At 57.7% G+C, this 22,263-nt stretch overlaps 2 protein-coding genes across 17 annotated transcripts in view; one reads left to right on the top strand and one right to left on the bottom strand.

The window, feature by feature from the left end:
* RNASE13 (ribonuclease A family member 13 (inactive)) overlaps positions 1 to 22,263 on the bottom strand; it is a 120,104-nt gene that overhangs the window by 35,632 nt on the left and 62,209 nt on the right. For 2 of the 9 annotated variants that reach the window (XM_064570776.1, XM_064570775.1), the window contains one exon: positions 11,671 to 11,798. The exons of 4 other annotated variants lie outside the window; for them this stretch is intronic. The gene's annotated coding sequence lies outside the window, so the exon portion shown is untranslated. Of the gene's footprint in view, positions 1 to 2,388; positions 2,799 to 11,670; positions 11,799 to 22,263 lie in introns of those variants that run through there. 3 more of the 9 variants (XM_064570785.1, XM_064570777.1, XM_064570781.1) reach the window with 2 other exon arrangements.
* On the top strand, positions 1,763 to 21,838 carry ARHGEF40 (Rho guanine nucleotide exchange factor 40). 8 transcript variants are annotated; one of them, XM_045900459.3, is made up of 24 exons: positions 1,763 to 2,033; positions 4,597 to 4,794; positions 5,402 to 6,650; positions 6,788 to 6,955; positions 7,097 to 7,217; positions 7,799 to 7,895; positions 8,002 to 8,082; positions 8,212 to 8,328; positions 9,923 to 10,021; positions 10,127 to 10,242; positions 10,567 to 10,693; positions 12,324 to 12,446; positions 13,830 to 13,973; positions 14,472 to 15,082; positions 15,204 to 15,438; positions 15,777 to 15,863; positions 16,422 to 16,637; positions 17,324 to 17,494; positions 18,682 to 18,859; positions 19,616 to 19,720; positions 19,948 to 20,091; positions 20,597 to 20,727; positions 21,129 to 21,179; positions 21,310 to 21,838. In XM_045900459.3, exons 1-23 carry the CDS (start codon positions 2,031 to 2,033, stop codon positions 21,168 to 21,170), a joined length of 4,563 nt encoding a protein of 1,520 aa, XP_045756415.1. In that variant the 5' UTR covers positions 1,763 to 2,030; the 3' UTR covers positions 21,171 to 21,179; positions 21,310 to 21,838. The 8 variants fall into 8 exon arrangements, with proteins under 8 accessions (XP_045756415.1, XP_045756416.1, XP_045756413.1 ...); XM_045900460.3 differs by having other exon boundaries at positions 21,315 to 21,838; XM_045900457.3 differs by having other exon boundaries at positions 21,428 to 21,838.

Genomic DNA, 22,263 nt, shown 5'->3' on the forward strand with positions numbered 1-22,263 from the left:
TTGGATTCTACCAGTTGTTTCCCAAACAATTTGCTTGAGTATAAGGAATGTAAGACCCAGTAAGGGAAAGTTCAGACTCTTTCTCAACACTTGAAATGGGTTAGCTGGATTTGAAACAAGTGAGTAAGAGTCGTAACATATCCTCTAAGAAAGTTTCCTAAGTGCTGGCCTCTGTAACCAGCTACTGGGCAGCATTTATAGAGTGGACACCAGGGGGTAGCAAAATCTCACTCTCCCAGGTCCCCAGCACTAATTACAAGGAGGCTAGAGAGCCTCAGTGACTCCGGGGCCCATAGCCCATTGATGAAAAAGAGTTCCAGCTCCCTGCCTCTAACTCTGCTGAGAACATGGTCACTGGACTTGGCCGCCCTAGATTTTTTTTTTTCTTTGACACTATGGAGCAGAGAGATCTTCTTGTCTCCAAGAAGGATGAGCATTTTCTCTCTCTTCTTTTCCAGACCCAGTGGAGTGGAGAAAGGGTGGCGTTTAGCGTTCTGAGGAGGTGACAGAGGAGCCCATCACCTAGGCGACGCCCTCCTCTCCCGCGGGGCTAACGATTGCCAAGGGGCCCCAGCCTCCTGGCCTCGCAGGTGCTGCACCCACTGGCAGGATGTTTTCCAAACGTCAGCCCCCACCCGCAGTGGCACATGCCTACACGCCCCTCTCTGGGGACTATCTGGCTTTCCGATCTCCTCTCAAATGTTCACCCTTTGGAAGTGCCACCCCCCCACCCCCAGCCCCTGCAGGGCTTCCCGGTGCCTGCTCAGAGGAGGAACAAGGCATCTCCCGTTCCTGCCTAAGCCTCCGAGCCCTCCCGGGGAAACCCTCGCCTGGGCTTCATTTCACATCCAGACGCGGTGGAGGATGGGTGAGACTAGAACTTTCTTAACTAGCCTGCCCCCCTTTGTCTTCTGCGTCAGATAGCCATCCTCACCGCCATGAGCCCTAGCGACCCTGGGAGACTCTATCGCCACCCCGTAAGAAGGAAGGGTCTGGCATCCAGTTTCGAATCATGGGGTCTGACCCGGGGCGGGGGGGGGGGGCGCTGCGGGGGTGGTCTGATGCCTTCCCTCCGCTAGCCGAAAATGGAGACACGCGGTGCGGAGGGGAAGGGGCAGCGAGTAAAGAACTCAGAAAACGTCTGCCGAAGTGCACGCCCCTATAGGAGGATCCTGATCCTAAGACCCGGCCCCTCTTCAGTCACGACGGTCACCCCCACCCCCCACCCCAAGCCTTTCACCGCTCCCTAATTCCCCCCACCGCCGCCCCCGCCCTCCCCAGGCCGCACAGAGGAGCCCATTGTCGGAGCCAGGAGGCTAGAAGCCGAAGGAGATGGGAGGGAAAGAGGGCGGGCGAGCCCCTGGAGGGTGGAAGGAATCCCCTGATTTCCCTGCCCTCAGCTCCACCCGAGTCGGGCAGGGGCCCGGGGGTCTCTTCTGAGCTCCAGGTGCTGCCCAAGTCTGGCAACCGCGGGGAGAACAGGTTCCCAAGCGAGTTAGAGACGGGAGGCTTCCGGCCGCCGAACGATCCCAGTCCTAGGCTGGGTACCCCAGAAAATTCACGCACGCCGCAGCCTCTGGAGTGTCCCTCGTGGAGGCTAAACTGATCCCGCAGGGAGCGAGGCGGTGGCGGGAAAAGAGGCGCATCGTCGGCAGGGCTGGCGTCCGAGGGCCAGGGTCGGGGCTACCCACGGGAGGGCGGGGCGGGGGGAGGAAGAGGGTTGCGGGCGAGCGAGGCTGATCCGCTGTGGGCGGCCGGGAAGCCGCGGAGAGGCCGGGCGCGGGAGAGGGAGTCCCGGCAGGGGGTCCGGCGCGGAGGCGGAGGCGGGCACTGAGGGCGGGGCGGGGAGGGGCGGCCGTCTCGGCCCTCCCTGGCGGGGCCCCGCGGCCTGGGAGCCCCAGCCGGCCGATCCGCCGCCGCGGCCGGAGCTGTCCCCCAGCCAGACCCGGCGAGACGGGAGCGGCGGGAGGGAGGCGGCGGCGCGCCCGGCCCCGCCCGCCCGAGCGTCGGACGCGACCCCGCGCCGAGCCATGGTGAGTCCGGCTTCGCGGCCCCCGTGTCCCCCTCCGCCTTCGCGCAGCCCGCTCGGGGCCGCCAGCCCCCAGCCCGGTGCCTCCAGCGCCCGCCTCGGTCTGTTGAGCGCTCCTGGAACTCTCCTCCCTCCCATCCCCCCTTCTTTTCTTTGATCTGTCTGTCTGTCTGCCTCACTGTCTGGCTCTGTCCCCACCGGCTATTGCCCTCACTCTTTCTTCCCTTCTTCTCCGCCCCCTCCCCCATCCTCCCTCTGGTCGCTCCCCCAATCCACACACCTCCCCCCGCCCTCCTCTGTCCCGACCTGTGCCTTCCTTTGCAGGATCCTCCCTCCCCCTGCGGGTCCCAGCTCCTTACCCGCGGGAGACTCCTGCGGGTTGGTGCTGCAGTGGCCCTGGAAGGGGCCCGGCCTCGGGTCATGAGAACTGACCTGCCTGGAACCACCATTTTCCATCCCAGTCCCCAGCCCGGTGAGCTGGGCCCACCCATCCGGCCCTGGGGGACCGGCCACAGCTGTGGCTGGGCTGGGGCCAGGGACATGGCCAAAGAGGGAAGTTCCCGCGGAGAAAGAGGGGCTGCTTCAGGAGAGTGGACAGAGTGAGGAGGGGGACTCACAGTGCCAGGGGGCGTGACGCTGCCAGAGCAGACCAGAGATTGAGGATGGGGGGAAGAGTGCCCCAGAGCTCTCGCTGCAGGGAGCCGAAGCTCTGTCTCCGAGTACTCCCGCTGCAGAGGGGAGGGAGCACAAGCGGGAGCTCCCTGCAGGAGGTAGGGGACTCTGGCAGCGGCAGCTTAGGACACAGGAAGCAGAATGGCACTGTTAAGGGGAAGTCCATACCACCAGGAGTGGACACTATTCTGGGAACTTTCACGCCAGAAGTTGTCTCTGAAGAATCACCGCAAGGAGTGGGCACTGCCAGAGAGAGCGCCCACTGCAGGGGGCTGGGGGGGGCACGGCTAAGGGGGCTCTCGCTGCAGAGTGGAGGAGGGGGGAGGCCCTGCCAGGGGGCGCTCACTGCCAGGAGGTGGGGGGAGGAGCACTACCGGGGCTGCTCCTCTACAGAAGGAAGGGCACCCCCTGGCAGGGAGGCTGGAGCAAGAAAAAAGAGGAACTGGGCCAGGGAGAGCTGACTCAGTCTCTCTGGTCTCCTTTTTGGTCCTGGCCGACTGGAGGCTCGGTCTCTGTGCTCCTGCCCGCCGCCTCCCACCCCAGACCCCTCCTCCCCTCCTGCCGCTGCAGTTTCCTGTGGCTGAGACTCTCGCTCAGCCATGAGCTCACCGCCCCTAATGGGTTGCAGCTGCCTCGCTCCTCAAGCTGTAGCTCCCCCCTCCTGGCCTCCGATCGGACGGCCCACTCTGCCTCCCCCCGCCCTCCCCCCACCCACTCTCACCGCGCTAGCTAGCCGCTAGCTAGCCGGGTCCCCGGAACACTGGGGGGTCTGTCTGCTCGCCCACACACCTTGGGGCTGGGTCTCTGTGCTGACGCACTGAATGTCCCTCTCTGGAGTGGCTGCCCTAGCTTCTCAGAGGGTCAGGACAGATGGGCAACTGGTAAAATACGCAGTTTTGTCTGCAGGGCAAAGACAGGACTGGGGGTGGAGGATGGCTGGAGAGAACTTTAGATAAATACTGCAGAGCATCCCCTTGCCCACTGACAGCAAAGAAACCTGATAAAAAGAGCCTCAAAGCCATCTTGAAAGAGAAATTAGTCTGCAAAGGAATAGCCTGAGGGTGCTTGTTTAGCATCTGAGATGGAGAAAGAGACCTAGTGATGCACTTAGGGAGGCAAATCCAGAGGAAGCAGGGCTGTCTTTTTGAGACAGTGGTGGCAGGTGGAGTTGGCAGAGAGGTCCTACTGGAATTGGAAAAATCCATACCATCAAGGCCTCCTCCCTTCCCCACATGTTCCTTTTGTGACTTTTTCCTCTTTCGGCTGCCCCCACCCAGTTCTTTGTAACCCAATCCCACATGCTCTGGGAGTGGGTGATTGCTCTGGAGCCACTCTGGGAGAGAGAAGGTTGCTAGAAAGTCAGACAGCCCTTTAGTCCTCCCTCCTTCTTCCTAGTCCTCCTCCTCCTCAGCCAACAGCTATCTCTAGGATACGATTGTTCGAGGTGGTGGCACCTCCACCTAAGCTGGAGGTCCGTAGCCCTTACATCCTGTGAGGAGGGGCTTGCAGGATGGCCCTCCACCCCCCCAGCTCTCTCAGCCATCGCTAAATCTTCTGGTGGCCGAGAGGACTGTCTCTTCCTGAGGAGGAACTCTGCAGTGGTCCCACCTCACAAGAAGCAGGGCTGGTCCTGAGATCAGAGACATTCACGACAAATTCTCCCTGGCTCTCCAGGGCCAGTGTCTCAGGGCTCCAGCGTGGAGGGCACCGCTAGGTCTGGGCACTCTGGCTGCCCCAGCCCCACGGAGGCCATCCCAGGCTCATGCAGCCAGCATTTCCCGAGTGTCCTCTTTGAGCACACACAGGGCGCACCATGTGGCCCCTGGGGGGCACGGCCAGCCCTGCACCCAGAGCCGTGCTCTCTCGGGCGCTGCAGCTGGTCTTATCCCTCCCAGGAACCCGAGCCAGTGGAGGACTGTGTGCAGAGCACGCTTGCCGCCCTGTACCCACCCTTCGAGGCGACAGCCCCCACACTCTTGGGCCAGGTGTTCCAGGTGGTGGAGAGGACTTATCGGGAGGATGCACTGAGGTACACGCTGGACTTCCTGGTGCCCGCCAAGCACCTGCTTGCCAAGGTCCAGCAGGAAGCCTGTGTGAGTGGCCCCTAAGATCCTCTATCTCACTCCAGAGACTAGCCAGACTCACTTCCCTCTCCCCAGAGATGCCACCTCCCCACACTGACCGCCCCCCCACCAGGCATAGGCCACTCAGATACTAACACACACAAAGACACTCGTCTTCCCCAAATATTGCCCCCCTAAGAAACATCAACTCCCAAAGACCCAGACCCACCAGACCCAATTCCAGACATCCCCCCCATATTGATTTCTCAAGATACTTAACTCCCCCAGACATGACTCAACAGAGATCCTTCACTCCTGCAGCTATAAAGACTCCTCTAAGAGTCCCTGACCCCTCCAGACAACGGCATCTGCTGACCGTGTCTTTGTAATGACTCAGTTGTTCCCCTCCCACGCATGGAACTCGTTTCCTAGAGAAGCTACCTACTACCAGAAAACCGGCCAGTCCCAATCCCTCCCTCTGCTACATGAACACCCCAAGATACCCCTCTGGCTCCCCTGGGATTATAACCCACCAGGCAACAGGGCAGCCCTGCCTCGGGTGGTCCCGTTCTAACTGCCTTCTCCCGCGGGCTTCATCAGCAGAAGCCTGAGCGCGGCGTCCCACCTCTCTCCCCAGGCCCAGTACAGCGGTTTCCTCTTCTTCCATGAGGGCTGGCCCCTCTGCCTGCACGAGCAGGTCGTGGTGCAGCTCGCAGCCCTGCCCTGGCAACTGCTGCGCCCAGGAGACTTCTACCTGCAAGTAGTGCCCTCAGCAGCCCAAGCACCCCGCCTGGCACTCAAGTGCCTGGCCCCAGGGGGTGGACGGGTACAGGAGTTGCCTGTGCCCAATGAGGCCTGTGCCTACCTGTTCACACCTGAGTGGCTGCAAGGCATCAATAAGGACCGGCCAACAGGTCGCCTTAGTACTTGCCTGCTCTCTGCGCCCTCTGGGATTCAGCGGCTGCCCTGGGCAGAGCTCATCTGCCCACGATTTGTGCATAAAGGGGGCCTCATGGTTGGACACCGGCCAAGCACGTTGCCCCCCGAACTGCCCCCCGGACCCCCAGGGCTCCCCAGCCCTCCGCTCCCTGAGGAGGCCCTGGGCACCCGGAGTCCTGGCGACGGGCACAATGCCCCCGCTGAAGGACCTGAAGGCGAGTACGTGGAGCTGCTGGAGGTGACGCTGCCTGTGAGGGGGAGCCCCATGAATGCCGAGGGCTCCTCGGGCCTCTCCAGGACCCGGACAGTGCCCACCCGAAAGGGTGCTGGAGGGAAGGGCCGGCACAGGAGACACCGCGCCTGGATGCCCCAGAAGGGCCTGGGGCCGCGGGACCAGGATGGGGCACGCCCACCGGGTGAGGGAAGCAGCACTGGAGCCTCCCCTGGGTCACCCCCAGGAGCCGAGGCTCTCCCGGAAGCAGCAGCGCTAGAGGTGTCTGAGTCTCCAGCAGAGACATTGGGGGAAGCCTCTGAATCTTGTCTCCTGAGGCCGGGGGAGGCTGGGGGAGGGGCAGGCCAGGGGGCTGAAGGACCACCCGGCACCCCTCGGAGAACAGGCAAAGGAAACAGGAGAAAGAAGCGTGCTGCAGGCAGAGGGGCTCTTAGCCGAGGAGGGGACAGTGCTCCACTGAGCCCCGGGGACAAGGAAGAAGCCAGCCACCAGGAAGTCCTTGTCACTCTGCCCCCGCCAAATGAGCACGAGCTCCCAGGATGCAGCCCGGTCGAGGAGGAGCACAAAGGCTCAGGGAAGCCAGAGTCGGCGCTGAAGGAGGAGCTCAAACCAGCAGACAAAAAAGAGCCTCAGCCCCCAGGAGCCTGTGGACCTGTAGACGAGATGGCCAGAGAGAAGGATCCAGAGGAGCCCAGCCTGGCATGCGTGGTGGCAGGTGAGATGACACCGAAGCCAGGAGGGCAAAGGCCAGCATAGGCTGGGTCTAGAGAAGGGGGCTGGAGGAGGAGCTGGGAGCCCCATAGCCAGAACCCTCCCCACCTCAGGCCTAAAGCTCTGCTTGTGTCTGTGCAGGACCCACAGGTCCAGAAGGGTTCCTGCCAGACCCACCAACACCACCCCAGGAGACGGTGCAGGAAGTGGGAGGGGACAGTGTCCCAGAAGAGGCCTCTCTGGTCTCCAACTCCGATGACCCGGATGTAGCTTGGGACTTGATGGCATCTGGATTCCTTGTCCTGACTGGTCAGTGGGCATCAGTGTTTGAAGGAACGGGGGTCAAGGAAAGAGAAGCGATCAGGGTGGGCTGTTGAGGGAGGCAGGGTGGCTGGGAGGTAGCCAAGGCCTGCCTGCAGCCAGGACAGCCTGGCCGTTTTGTGTCCTCAGGAGGGGTGGACCAGAGTGGGCGAGCTCTGCTGACCATTACCCCACCGAGCCCTCCTGAGGAGTGCCAACCCTCCCGAGACATGCTGAGCACTGCTCTTCATTACCTCCACTCATTGCTCAGGTAACCGAGGACCACCTCTGGCACCCTGAACATTAACCTCCTGCTCATGAGGGCCCTGACCTCCTTTCTTCTCAGGACACTGACTTCCTGACCTCTAGGATACTGACTTCCTCACCCCTCAATTTTTAAGGCACTGACCACTGACCTTGCTGACCTCTGACCTCCAGGATATCTTCATCAATGTTCAAAATCAACACTGCTAACTTTTAATATCCTAAGACACTATCTAGATTATCAGGGTATTGGTTTACTCATTCAGCAGCTACTTACTGAGCACCAAGAACCTAGTAGGCACCATGCCATATACTGGAATGGAATTCACACCTTTCCAGAGCATAGCGGTCCTGGTTTTCCAGACCCTGATCCTGTGACTTAGTATCGTTGAACATAGACTCCTGAATGCTAGGTCACTGCCTCTTGGACACAGATCCACATTTTGGCCCTTTGCCCATTGCTTCCTGAAAGTACCAGGCACTAACTTCTCCAGCACTAGTAACACTAAAACCAGACCCTGTGCCACCGTCCCCTCAACACACACATGTGCATACACAGTGCCCCCTTGGCTCTTTCTGCCCCCACAGGCCTGATCTCCAGATATTGGGGCTGTCCATCCTGCTGGACCTTCGAAAGGCACCCCCATTGCCCCCAGCCCTCATTCCTGTTCTAAGTCAACTTCAGGTAACCAGCCCTTGACACAGGTACTTCTGACCCTAACTCTTCCCTGGGTGGCCATTCTAGGCCACCCAGTTGCCCACCATTTAGTGTTATTCTTCTCTGCCCTCAGGACTCAGGAGACCCTCCCCTCGTTCAGCGACTGCTGGTTCTCACTCATGATGATCCTCTGACTGAATTCTATGAACTTCAGGTTTGAGCTCCTCACTCCCAGCTAGTCCCCTTCAGTAGTGGAGAGAGAAGAGGATGACTGGAGCCCCAAGCTGGTCCCTGAACCCCTGGGTGGCCAGGCCAGAAACCCCCTGCCCTCACATGTCTCCAGGGCGCTGAGTTGCTATCAGAGAGTGATCTGAAAAGAGTGGCCAAGCCAGAGGAGCTGCCGTGGGACTTGGGAGGTCACAGGGAACCCTCTCCCAGCTACTGGGTAGAGACACACCAGGTAAGCTTCTCCTCCCCTACCCAGGACGGTGGGACCCAGAAATGACCCAGCTGAGGACATTCTGGGAGAGAGAGGGCAGATCTGAGACATGACCATGGGGTTAGGAAAAAGAGATTTCCCTTCCATTCAATTCAATATATATTTATGGCTCACAACCCATGAGCAGAATATTATGCATGTACCATGGGCTACTGGGGAGATGAGAGGAGTATATTCAATAAGTTCTTAATATGACATCAAGCAGCATATGGTTTTTGGTAGGACATAAGTCAGAAGCTATTAAAGAAGAGTGTAGGGGTGCCTGGGCCGCTCAGTCGTTAAGCGACTGCCTTCAGCTCAGGTCATGATCCCAGAGTCCTGGGATCGAGTCCCACATCGGGCTCCCAGCTCTGCGGGGAGCCTGCTTCTCCCTCACCCTCTGCTTGCCTCTCTGCCTACTTATGCTCTCCCTCTCTCTCTCTCTTTGTCAAATAAATAAAGAAAATCTTTTAAAAAAATAAATAAAAAGTTAAAAAAAAAGAAGAGTGTAAGGTAATTTTACTGGGGTTCTGTAAAGAGCTGACAGTCAGGAAGGCTGGTTTTAGTTCCTTGTGACCTTGGACAAGGTACTGTACCCCATTTCCAGGGATGGTACCCTTTCTGTACTTGTCCCCTGCACCAACATCCAGGCCTCAGGGTCCTCACCCACAAAGTACAGCAAGTGTACAGTAAGTACAGTAAGTACAGTAATAGCTGAGTCTATGAATCTCAGTGCTGTGAATATTCAAGAAAAGATAAATGAACACGATCTGAGCTAAGTATTAAAGGGGGTCTGTAACATAGTCACTAAACTATACATCAGAGGGGAAGTGGATCTGAAGTGGATCGGAACAGCCAGAGAGGAGGGTTTTATAGGGTGAAAACCTAGTACAGACAGGGGGAAAGGAGACTTGCATTTATTAAGCTGTTTACTGTGCCAGTCCTTGCTAAGTGCTTACCTGGCATCATCTCTTTAAACCTCACAAAATTCTGTGTATCTTTTTTTTTAAGATTTTATTTATTTATTTGAGAGAGAGAGAGAGTAAGAGAGAGCATGAGAGAGGAGAGGGTCAGAGGGAGAAACAGACTCCTCACTGAGCGGGGAGCCCGATGCGGGACTCCATCCCGGGATTCCGGGTTCATGACCTGAGCTGAAGGCAGCCGCTCAACCAACTGAGCCACCCAGGCGCCCCTGTGTATCTTTTTTTGAGAGAGAGAGCATGAATGGGGGTTTTGGGGGGCAGAGAGAGAATCTTAAGCCAGCTGTACACCGAGCATGGAGCCTGATGCGGGGCTCGATCTCACGACCCTGAGATCACGACCTGAACCGAAACAAGAGTCGGACGCTTAACTGACTGCACCATCCAGGCGCCCCAAAATTCTGTGTATCTTGTCCTGACTTTACAGTGAAGAAACCTGAGATGTGGGAGGTTTCTGGACCTGCTTAATGTCATACAATTAGTAAACAACAAAGTCAGAAACTAACAGAGCATTGTTTCCATAAAAGTCTCTGGGGCTGCCCCGCCTCCATCCGCGCGCACGTGTATGTGTGTGTGTGTGTGTGTGTGTGTTTCAGGAAGTGGCGAGGCTGTGCCGCCTATGCCAAGGGGTGCTGTGCTCCGTGAGGCAAGCCATTGAGGAGCTGGAGGGAGCCACAGAGCCGGAGGAGGGAGAGGTAGGACATGAGACCAGATGGAAGGGGATGGGGTGGGGATGGGGCGGGGGGGGGGATGGGGATGCTCTGGTGGAGCCCCTACTGCCGGCTGCCCCCTGCCCCCAGGAGGCTGTAGGAATGCTTGAGCCCCTACAGAAGGTGCGGGCAGATCCCCGGCTGACGGAGCTGCAGAGGGACGGGGGAGCCATCCTGATGAGGCTGCGTTCCACCCACAGCAGCAAGTACGAGGGGGGCAGGTGGAGACACAGCAGAGAGCCGTCAATAAACCTTAGGCGCCAGGTCATTCTTACTGAGCATGCCTCTGGGCAGGAGATCGTGCTTTTCCACCTCCTATAACCTTCGCATAACGTCCCTAGGTGCTAGTTACCATTACGGACAGGGATCTGGAGGATCGGAAGTGTTAAATGCCTTGGCCAAGATTAGTCAGTGGATGGGAGAGTCGGGATTCAAATCCAGGCCTGCTGTGCAAGGATGGAATGCGGTGGGGGGGCGGGGGGCAGGGCTTGACAAGGGCAGTAGATCATTCTGCCCCTTTCTTTCCCCAGGCTGGAGGGCCCGGGCCCAGCCGCCCTGTACCAGGAGGTGGACGAGGCCATTCACCAGCTCGTGCGCCTCTCCAACCTGCACGTGCAACGGCAGGAGCAGCGGCAACGCCTGCACCAACTGGAGCAGGTGAGGCAGGACCCGCAGACGGCGCTTACGTGGCCTGGGCACCTGGCCCCAGCACCCCCTTAGCTGCTGACCCCCACAGCTCACGGTGTTCTCCCCTCCCAGCTCCACTGGGTGGCTCTCCCTCTCTCCTCGCCCCACCCTGGAGGTTGGGCGGGTGGGTGTGAGATTCAACAAGAGGGACACAGCATCTCAGCCCCAGCAGAGAAGCCAGACCTCCCCTGCCCCACCGGCGATATTTGATCCAGGATCCTTAGAGGTTGTGAGATCAGAAGAGGTGCGTGGGTGCCCTAGGGGATTTGGGGAGGAGCTGATTGACTCTAGGGTGCCTATAACTTAAAATAATACGTGTCTATTAATACCAGCTTTTTAGCTACACGGCCACCCATGTTCCCTCAACTCCTTCTATGATGTCATCCCCAAACCTGAGGCTGGAAAGGTCCCACCTTCCTCCACCTTGGAAGGAGAAGATAATGGAAGATGCTAAGGCCTCTTTGTGGGGAAGATTTGGGGATAAGGCTGGCTTCTCTGAACCTTGATTCTTCTCTCCTGGGGTTAAGAGCCCCACAGGGATTAGCCTAACATGCGGGGTAGGGGGACAGGGGGCTTTGCAATCTGATTGTTCCCCCAGAGCCCCAAGCATAGTGAATGAGCACCTCATGGACCTACATGTGGGCATCAGGGGAAGGGTCATCTTAGGGTCAATGTCAAAGTGGGGGGCAGGGCTCTCTGTTTTCTGGGGTTTCTACATACTGGCTTCCTCCAACCCAGTATCCAAGGGGTTGTATCTCTTACTATTTGTTTGCTTGCTTGCTTATTAGCCATTTTCCCCATTTCAAAACCGTTAGCACGCAGGATTGGGAGTCTACAGTTCTCAGCTTGAGTTCTAGCTCTGCTAGGAGTGAGATGTTGGACAAATCTTGCAGCATCTCTGAGTTCCCAAGTCCGCATCTGTAGAATGGGATCATAATGACACTTACCTCACAAGGGTGTTAGGATGACCAAATGAATTCAGCAAAGGACTGTGCAAGTGTTTATGGTCGGGCCCTAATTACTGGGAACATTCTCAGGCTTCTCGTCCGCAAGCTGTCCTACCCCAGCTTCCAGCCTTAATTCAGAGAAAAAAATTAATATCCCTTTTTGGTCAAATATCCCAGAACCAACATGAGAGTCCTTAGATCACCATAATAGGCAACTAGAGTTGGGGACACACATACACACACACCACACACTGGTTTGTCTCTTCAAGCCAGGTCCCTGGGATCCCTGCCCACCCATCAATGGACTCAGTGAATGTGAAATTTCTCCTCCTCGGTTATCCAGACGATCCTCATCCTGCCTCAGGCTCACACCAGCTTTATCTATGTCCCCTCCGGGCAGAGCCCTGGAACCCTCGCCCGCCTCCCTCAGTGCTTCCTGCCAGCCCAGCTTCCCATTCTGGTGCTTTCTCACTTGACCCTTGTGGAAACTACCACCGACCACTGTTAACCATTCCCACATTACAGCTGACAGGAAATGGTTCTCCCAAGGGTCAATGGATCAGGGTGGTGGGCTTGGAGCTGCATCTCGGCTTTCCTTCCCACGGCACGGTCTCCTCCCTCACGGCCCTGCTGTCCCGCCCTGTCTGCCTCAGGTGCTGCAGTGGCTCTCAGGCCCAGGGGAGGAGCAGCTGGTCAGCTTCGCTGCACCCGGCGACTCCCTGTCTGCCCTGCAGGACACGGAGCTGCAATTCCGGGCTTTCAGCACGGAGGTTCAGGTGAGAAGGGGGGAGGGGGGAGGGGAGAAATGGGAGAGGGGCAGGGAGAAGGGGGAGGGGGGCAGGGGAGAAGGGGGAGAGGGACGGGGGAGAAGGGGGAGAGGAGCAGAGAGAGAAGGGGGAGAGGGGCGGGGGAGAAGGGGGAGAGGGGCGGGGGAGAAGGAGGAGAGGATCAGGGGAGAAGGGGGAGAGGGACAGGGGGAGAAGGGAGAGAGGGGCAGGGGAGAAGGGGGAGAGGGGCAGAGAGAGAAGGGGGAGGGGGCGGGGGAGAAGGGGGAGAGGATCAGGGGAGAAGGGGGAGAGGGATGGGGGAGAAGGGAGAGAGGGGCAGGGGAGAAGGGGGAGAGGGGCAGAGAGAGAAGGGGGAGAGAGGCAGGGGGAGAAGGGGGAGAGGAGCAGGGGAGAAGGGGGAGAGGAGCAGGGGAGAAGAGGGAGAGAGGCAGGGAGAGAAGGGAGAGAGGGGCAGGGGGAGAAGGGAGAGAGGGGCGGGGGAGAAGAGGGAGAGAGGCAGGGGGAGAAGGGGGAGAGGAGCAGGGGAGAAGGGGGAGAGGAGCAGGGGAGAAGGGGGAGAGGAGCAGGGGAGAAGGGGGAGAGGGGCGGGGGAGAAGGGGGAGAGGGGCGGGGGAGAAGGGGGAGAGGGGCGGGGGAGAAGGGGGAGAGGGGCGGGGGAGAAGGGGGAGAGGGGCAGGGGAGAAGGGGGAGAGGGGCAGGGGAGAAGGGGGAGAGGAGCAGAGAGAGAAGGGGGAGATGGGCGGGGGAGAAGGGGGAGAGGGGCAGGGGAGAAGGGGGAGAGGAGCAGAGAGAGAAGGGGGAGAGGGGCGGGGGAGAAGGGGGAGAGGATCAGGGGAGAAGGGGGAGAGGGACAGGGGGAGAAGGGAGAGAGGGGCAGGGGAGAAGGGGGAGAGGGGCAGAGAGAGAAGGGGGAGAGGGGCGGGGGAGAAGAGGGAGAGAGGCAGGGAGAGAAGGGAGAGGGGCAGGGGAGAAGAGGGAGAGAGGCAGGGGGAGAAGGGGGAGAGGGGCGGGGGAGAAGGGGGAGAGGAGCAGGGGAGAAGGGGGAGAGGGACAGAGGGAGAAGGGGGAGAGGGGCGGGTGAGAAGGGGGAGACGAGCAGGGGAGAAGGGGGAGAGGAGCAGGGGAGAAGGGGGAGAGGGACAGGGGGAGAAGGGGGAGAGGGACAGGGGGAGAAGGGAGAGAGGGGCAGAGAGAGAAGGGGGAGAGGGGTGGGGGAGAAGAGGGAGAGGGGCGGGGGAGAAGGGGGGGAGAAGGGGGAGAGGGGCGGGGGAGAAGGGGGAGAGGGGCAGGGGAGAAGAGGCACAGGGTGGGAAGGAGGAGGAAACTGACTGGGGCTGAGGACCAGGTCTGAGTGCAGCCTTCCTTCTCCAGGAGCGCCTGGCCCAGGCACGGGAGGCCCTGGCCCTGGAGGAGGACACCACCTCCCAGAAGGTTCTGGATGTCTTTGAACAGCGGCTGGAGCAGGCTGAAAGTGGCCTCCATCGAGCCCTGCGGCTACAGCGCTTTTTCCAGCAGGTGTGTGCAAAGCCTCTTCCTTCCACGCCCATCCCGGCCTGCCTTCTGCCTGGGGAAGCTGATCAGGTAGTTGCTAAAAGCAGGGACTCAGGAGACCATCTCTTTTGATGCCTGGCCCTGCCACCTACTTGCTGAAGGACCTAGGACAAGTTACTAAGCCTGAGCATGCCTCCATAGACACCCCCCTCACAGGGCTGCTGCGAGAATGATATAGGTAGTATGTAAGAAGCACTTAGTACAGAGCCTGCCACTGATAAATTCTCTGTAAATACTGGTTCTTCTTTCATCCGGGCCCCACTGTCTCCATACCAGCTCAGAGTGACACGGTTAGGCGGTGGCACTGGGATAGGAAAGAGGGTGTTCTCAGAGGACTGAGAGGGGGGTGGGCACTGGGAAGCCGTCAGCAAAAAAAGGACAGGCGCTGCCACTGGGCAGCATGCGTGAGTGGCACCAGACCTCACTCTTTCTCTCCGCATCCCTGCCCCCTCGGCCCGGCAGGCGCACGAATGGGTGAACGAAGGTTCTGCTCGGCTGGCAGGAGCGGGGCCCGGTAGGGAGGCCGTGCTGGCAGCCCTGGCCCTGCGGCGGGCCCCGGAGCCGAGCGCCGGCACCTTCCAGGAGATGCGGGCCCTGGCCTTGGACCTGGGCAGCCCGGCCGCCCTGCGAGAGTGGGGCCGCTGCCGGGCCCGCTGCCAAGAGCTGGAGAGGAGGATTCAGCAGCAGCTGGGAGAGGAGGCGAGTCCGCGGGGCCACCGGCGGCGGCGGGCAGACAGTGCCAGCAGCGGAGGGGCCCCCCGGGGCCCCCACAGCCCCTCGCCCAGCCTTAGCTCCCTGCTGCTCCCCGGCAGCCCTGGGCCTCGTGCAGCCCCATCCCATTGCTCCCTGGCCCCCTGTGGGGAGGACTGTGAAGAGGAGGGCCCTAACTCGGCTCCAGAAGCAGAGGGTAGGCCTCCGAGGACCGTGCTGATCCGAGGCCTGGAAGTCACCAGTACCGAGGTGGTAGACAGGACGTGCTCGCCCCGAGAACATGTGCTGCTTGGCCGGGCTGGAGGTCCAGATGGACCCTGGGGAGTAGGCACACCCCGGATGGAGCGCAAGCGAAGCATCAGGTAAGAGCCCAGGCCAATTACTGCCCAAGAGGCAGGCCCAAGTGCCCAGCAGGAAAAGAATCCGGTGTTGTTGGAGGTCCCGTGCCCCAGCCTCCTCTGACACTCCTTGTTGCCCCTGCAGCGCCCAGCAGCGTCTGGTGTCGGAGCTGATCGCCTGTGAGCAGGAGTACGTGGCCACCTTGAGCGAGCCAGTGCCGCCCCCAGGGCCCGAGCTGACTCCTGAACTGAGGGGCACCTGGGCCGCCGCCCTGAGTACCCGGGAGAAGCTTCGCAGCTTCCATCGGACACACTTTCTCCGGGAGCTTCAGGGCTGCGCCACCCACCCCCTGCGCATTGGGGCCTGCTTCCTTCGCCATGTGAGTGACCCCTAACACTTCTTCTAGTTCCTCTCCCTTCTCACGTCTCAGCCCCATGCACCTGTATCCATTCTCAGTATCTGCTCCCCGTCCCCTCGGAAGTGTGTGGTCCGAGACTCTGGGGCCCAGGGCTGTTCTCTGGGCCCCTCTGGATCCACTCAGCCTGTGTCCCTGTCCTCAAGTGCTGCCTGGCCTTCACTCTCTGCGTGGGAGCCTGTCATTTCCCAGGCAGACTGAATGGCCTGTCTCTCCTTTGCGCTGTAGTGAGGATGGGAAGGAGGAAAGAGAGAGGCTTGTCTCTCACCAGGTGATGGCTTGTCTCTTCCCCACTGGCACAGGGGGACCAGTTCAGCCTTTACGCCCAGTACGTGAAGCACCAACACAAACTGGAGAATGGTCTGTCTGCACTTGGCCCCCCAACCAAGGTAAACTTTGCTCCAACCCCCACGAGAAGGAGAGGGGCCAGGAATCCCTAAAACGCACCCAACCTCAAAGTCTCTCGGGGAAGAAAAGCTTTCCTGAATGCGTCCAATAATCTCCCCGAAGTGCCGAGGGTGGGACGAGCACTGGACTGGGAGCCAATTGAGCCTGAGTTTTTATCCTGAGGGCCTTTGGGGCAAGACTCTTGATTCCTCTGGGCCTCTGTTTCTACATCTGGTAAATGGGGGCACTGTCCACTACATCTAACTCACAGAGTGCTGTGAGGATCAAAAGACTTTACGTGAAAGTGACTTCAAGAGTTAAAAGCCAGAGACTATAAGGGATTATTTGTATTCCTCTCCTTCAAGATTCAGAGGCTGGTAGAATCTCTTGCAGACCTCCTACCTGCTTTCTTTCTGGGGAAATTTCCACCTCACCTTCAGCAGTCTCTGGGCTTCCTCTACCCCCCAAAAGCCTGGAATGCCATCTGCCTTCCCGACAGAGCTCGGCCCCCGCTAGCTCCAGCCCCTCCCCTCATCCCTGTCTGTCTTCTCCCCAACCAGGGCTCAGCAGAGAGCGGCGCCCCCCTGCCCCGGGCCTTGCAGCAGCCCCTGGAGCAGCTAGCTCGGTATGGGCGGCTCCTGGAGGAGCTCCTAAGGGAAGCTGGGCCTGAGCTGAGTTCTGAGCGCCAGGCTCTTGGGGCTGCCATGCAGCTGCTCCGGGAACAGGAGGCCCGTGGCAGAGACCTGCTGGCCGTGGAGGCTGTGCGTGGCTGCGAGGTGAGGCCATGGCTCGTCACTCCGGTTCAAACTGTCCAGCCCTGTGGCTTTAGAAACCAGACTCAAAATCAGAGGACCCAGCTCTAATTTCCAATCAGCTAGATGGCCTTGATCAAGTCACTGAACTTCCCTGGGCCTCAGTGTCCTCATCTATAAGTAAAGAAGCTATGTCCTGCCCAACATCCCATGATCCTACCTCTGCCTGTGCTTTCCTCTTCTATTCCCAGTGCTTCTCTTTCCCTATCTCCTCTGCACTTCCTCGGGCACCTCGCCGCCCAACACATTCCTTATTCTCCCTTACCTAGCCTCTTTCTAACCCAGAAGGTCCAGAACAGGTGGGGAAGCTACCTCCTCTGATAGACCTCTTTCCCCTTCGGCTCTTTGCTGATTCTCTTCCTGGGTCAGAATGGTGCTTGATCTCCAACGTCTACAGACTTCCCCATGGGAGGCAATAAACCCCACTGTGCAGGGTGCCTTCTCTCTGGAGAGGCAGGACTACGTGGCTAGGCAAGGTGTGCTGTGCATGGTGACTGGTGGACGGATTCTCGGCTGAGGCCTTCCCTGATTTCTGGACTCAGCCTGAGAACCAGTAGTTGGCCCCTTGCCCTATAAATCCCATTTTTACTCCCCATAAAATATACCCAAAGGGCTTGAGGACCAATTATCTTTCCTTTTCCTTTCCCCAGACAGATCTGAAGGAGCAGGGTCAACTCCTACACCGGGACCCCTTCACCGTCATCTGTGGCCGAAAGAAGTGCCTTCGGCATGTCTTTCTCTTTGAGCATCTCCTCCTGTTCAGCAAGCTCAAGGGCCCTGAGGGGGGCTCAGAGACCTTTGTTTACAAGCAGGCCTTTAAGGTACAATGCTGGGATTGGGGGGATGGGGGCAGGGACGGAACAGGAAGTCATGCTCTTCTTGAGAACTCAAGATGTTCTGGAAATTCAACTCCAAACACCCAGGTTCAGAATCTGAATCATCTAAAACAGGTTTTGACCTTAATCAACTATCAGGTTAGGATGTCAGAGGTGATAGAAATTCCTGTCATTGTCATTGGGATTTTCCCTATCATTCATGTGGGATACTCACAAGGCATTCCAAGCCAGAATTGAGGACCTTTCCCATTAAGAATATATGCTTTTTGAATTAGGGGTGGTCCCTGGGGGTGAGGAGAAAGGACTCTATCTATCTATCTATCTATCTATCTATCAATAGTTTAAGTTGATGGAAACAATGGAACCGACAACACGAGAGGAGGGAGGCCTTGCTTCAGGGAAACCGCTTTGGTATCCAGATAAACATCAGTAGAGACCTATAGTCCTCAGGGCACCTGGCTGGCTCAGTTGGTTGTGTCTGAGTCTTGATCTTGGGTTGTGAGCTTGAGCCCCACGTTGGGTGTAGAGATCACTTTAAAAATAAAACCTTAAAAAAGAGAGAGAGAGGGACCTATAGTCCTAGATCAGGCAGTATGGCGTGATTCTAAGGGTTTCTTTCTTTCTTTTTTTTAAGATTTTATTTATGTATTTGACACAGAGAGAGCACAAGCAGGGAGAGTGGCAGGCAGAGGGAGAAGCAGGGTTCCTGCTGAGCAAGGAGCTGGATGTGGGGCTCTATCCCAGGACCCCTGGATCATGACCTGAGCCGAAGGCAGACGTTTAACCAACTGAGCCACCTAGGCATCCCCTAAGGGTTTCTAAACTTTGTCTCCCTACATTCATTCCAGCTATGGGGGGAGGAGGGGGACAGGGAGTACAGTATAGAGAAAAAAACCTAGGTTTGGAATAATGTAGACGTGGATTTGAACCCTCTCTCTCTACTCAGCTATGATAAGCCCCTGGGCAAGTTGCTTCGTGTCTCTGGGCATTCCCCTTCTGTAAATTATGGTTGTTATGAAGACTAAATGTAGAACACTTGGCATATGGTAGGTGTTGAGCAAACATTTACTGAACATCTACCAGATGCCAAGCTAAGTGTAGTGCTTTTCCATGTGGTACCATCTAGCCATGCCTCACTCTGTCTTCACCCACTCTCCTCCGCTCTGTCTCAGACTGCTGACATGGGGCTAACAGAAAACATCGGGGACAGTGGACTCTGCTTTGAGTTGTGGTTCCGGCGGCGGCGTACTCGAGAAGCGTACACACTGCAGGCAGCCTCGCCAGAGATCAAGCTCAAGTGGACCAGTTCTGTTGCCCAGCTGCTGTGGAGACAGGCAGCTCACAACAAGGGTACCAGGCAGAGCCGGGGGGAGGGGGGTGAGCTTAAGGTCCAGGTTATGGGAGGAGGTTAGTCGGAGCGTGTGGAGACCATTTGGGAAAACAGGGTGTGGGATGGAGAAGGAATGACTTAGGAGATGATTCCGGATCTGACTGGAGGGAGATTGCTGGCATAGAAATTAGTCTAAGGTATACCAAAAGGAAAGAGGAAGCTACCCATTTCAGAAAAGCAAGAGCAAATGGCAGGGCAAAAGAGGGTGAGGGACCCGGGTTCCAGAATTTACTTGCTGTGTGACCTGGACTAGAGTTTCTGTGTGTTTTGTTCTGGGATTTTTTGGGGGATGGGTTTTTGTTTTTAATTCTCTGAACCCCATTCCACTCATCTGAAAAAAGGAAAGTGACAGCTTCGTGTGATAGGGACGATGAAATAAGGTGATTTTCTATCAAAGCACTTGATAAACTATAAAGGTGTGTAAAAATGAGGGCTTTGCTCTTAATGCCCAAGATAAAGGGCAGAAGGTGAGTATTAGAAGTTAGGTGGCTGGGATGCCAAATGGGCAGAATGCAACATGTAGGAGACAAGAGACAGCTGTCTGAGGAGGTAGTCAAGGCCCACCATCACCATCCAAGTTGTGACAGTTGGAGCAAGAGTAACAGGAGATACCAGATGAATGAGAAATGGCAAGGAGCAGAAGAGTCCACCATGATAGTGCTTGGAGCAAAGGGGGGTGGCTGGAGGAGGTTGGTAACAGGGTCTCTGTTCCCTAGAGCTCCGAGTGCAGCAGATGGTCTCCATGGGCATTGGGAATAAACCCTTCCTGGACATCAAAGCCCTTGGGGAGCGGACACTGAGTGCCTTGCTCACTGGAAGAGGTGAGGGCCACAGTGCTGGGGGGGCGGCCCCCAGGAGTCAAGACCTTGAGAGTGAGGGCATAGTGGGGAGGCATGGTGGAAAAGTGAGGAAGGGTAATGAGTGGACATGTCTTCCCAGAAATTGTGGGACTGACTGGGAGGCCCTCTGCAAGACTGAGGGTCATTTCAGAGAGCCAGGAGGGCTTTCCCACACCAGCACCCCACCCCACCCCGCCCCCTCTCTGCAGCCGCCCGCACCCGGGCTTCTGTGGCCGTGTCATCCTTTGAGCATGCCGGCCCTTCCCTTCCCGGCCTCTCACCGGGAGCCTGCTCCCTGCCTGCCCGCGTCGAGGAGGAGGCCTGGGATCTGGACGTCAAGCAAATTTCCCTGGGTGAGGCACCTCTCAAGGGGTGGCTCCCAACAGCTGGGTCATCGTGGTGATGTTCAGGCTGCTTGCTGCTAAGCAATTCCTTTTTCTAGCCAAGTAGCCCAGTTGCCATGACAACTATGTACAGCTTCCCCATTGCTAAAAGAGCCGTCCATCTGGTTGCTAGGATAATGCTTACAGCAGCCTGTTGCTAAGAAGCACTTCCTCTGTACCTCTCTCTCTAGCTCTCCTTGGGTTTCTATGGAAACTGCTCAGCTTCCTGTTGTACCCTCCTGGTTCACCACGGCAATCCTTATAGTTTCCTGTCGCTTCTTCCCTGGTTTGCTCTAATGATGCTGCTGACAATTTCCTGCCTCTTGGTAGGGGGGTTCTCTTGCAACTGGATTGCTATGTTGACTCACAGCTTCCTGTTGCTATGGAGCTTTTTCTTCCCCGATGGAGCAGCTTGGTTGCTTAAGGTAATCTAGAGGGGTTCTATACCGTGCTCTCACCCTAGCTTCCCCTCCAGCCCCAGAAACACTTGACTCTTCTGGAGATGTGTCCCCAGGACCAAGAAACAGCCCCAGCCTGCAACCCCCCCACCCTGGGAGCAGCCCTCCCACTCTGGCCAGTGGAGGGATCTTAGGGCTGTCCCGGCAGGTAAGTCCCTACTAGGGCTAGCAGTGGGGTGATCTCTTCAGCCGCTTTCTGAGTGGGCTATTCTCCTCCAACCCACGGGGGCAGGGAGAACCAATGAGCCTGTGCTCCCAGCAAGACCACAGGTTGGATATATTGTCCAGTCTGCCTTTGTCCTCTCCCCCTAGACCTGACTGAGAGGCAGCAAGGTCAGAAGTGAAAAGGAGTCTTTAATAAGGAACACAGTGCAGGAGCGGATGGAAAGGGGGCAATGCCAACAGCATCTGGACTTGGATTAAATCAACCAAATTGAGGAATTTGGGGGAGGAGGAGAGAGGTGAATTGGTAGGCTTGGGCGGGGGGTGGATATAGGAACGAGGACATTTCCTTGCCCTTTAAGTTCACTGCAGTTCATCTCCTTGCAGAGTCATGCCCGAGCCCTGAGTGACCCCACCACTCCTCTGTGACCTGGGTAGGTCAGTACCCCCTCTCCACTATATCCAACACTCCTAACTTCTTGCATCAACTGCCTTCCTTCCCCCAGCTGCTTGCAAGTCAGCTTCTTCCCTCTCCCAACCCATCTCCCTCTTCTCTCCTGGCTTCTAGAGAAGATGGGAGAACTTAGCTGCAGTCCCTCCTATCAGCACATTTTGGGCCAGGATGGCAGTGGGACATAGTGGAGGACTGAAGAGCACTGAATTCCTTCTCTCTGCTTCCTGGACAGAGAGGAGGTCGCAGGACCAGTGTGTTTCCCTGCTGCTGTCCCTAGCTCTCTCCAGCCGGGTGCCTTCCTACAGGAACCAGCGTGGCCACACTTGCTTGCCTTCGTGCCCTGGAGGTGGAGAAATGATCCCTCATCCAGTCCTTCCCCATCCCGGGCCACTGCCTACTCCCAGGACACTGCTCCGTGTCAGCCCTCCCCCAACAGCCTGCGTCCTCCCCTCCGTCCGGTGCTACCCGGACTCTTCCTGAGAAGACTCATCTCTGCCAGGTCAGCTGTAGTTCTGGTGACTCCACTCTGGGGTGTCATAGGAAATGGAGCTATGCAAACCATTATGGGGGGGGGACTGCAAACTTTATACATGTAATTACTGTTATTATAATACTGTTGTTATATTAAACATATTTACTCACACTTTGTGTCGGAAGAGCTAGAGCAGACCTCTGGGTTGAAGTGACACTGCCACCTTGAGAACTTCCCCTCACCCAACCATTAACTGGAACACAGAAAATAAAAACCAAGGCTTCAAGGCACCCAGTACCCCTTCCTGGCCCCAAACTGAGCCTGGGTGCGGGAGAATGTGCCTCCTCCACGGTGGCTCTCGGAGGCTCAATGCACTCTGCCAAGTTCCTCCTGTCCCACTGCACCCACTTCCGGAGGCTGAGGTGGTCACCCTCAAGCTGGATCCAGCACAGTCCAGCACTTCTCAGGATGAGGTCCTCAGACCACAGGGCGTGAGAGTCCCCTAGGCTGCTTGCTAAATGCTAATTCCTGGGCCCATCCCCAGAGCTACAGAAGCCGAAGTCTGGGGGTAAAGCCCAAGATTTCTCATTCCTCGT

This window comes from Mirounga angustirostris, unplaced genomic scaffold, assembly GCF_029215605.1.
Source record: "Mirounga angustirostris isolate CCGP_5_RB_7025 unplaced genomic scaffold, mMirAng1.0.hap1 SCAF_9, whole genome shotgun sequence".
NCBI classification, from domain to species: domain Eukaryota; kingdom Metazoa; phylum Chordata; class Mammalia; order Carnivora; family Phocidae; genus Mirounga; species Mirounga angustirostris.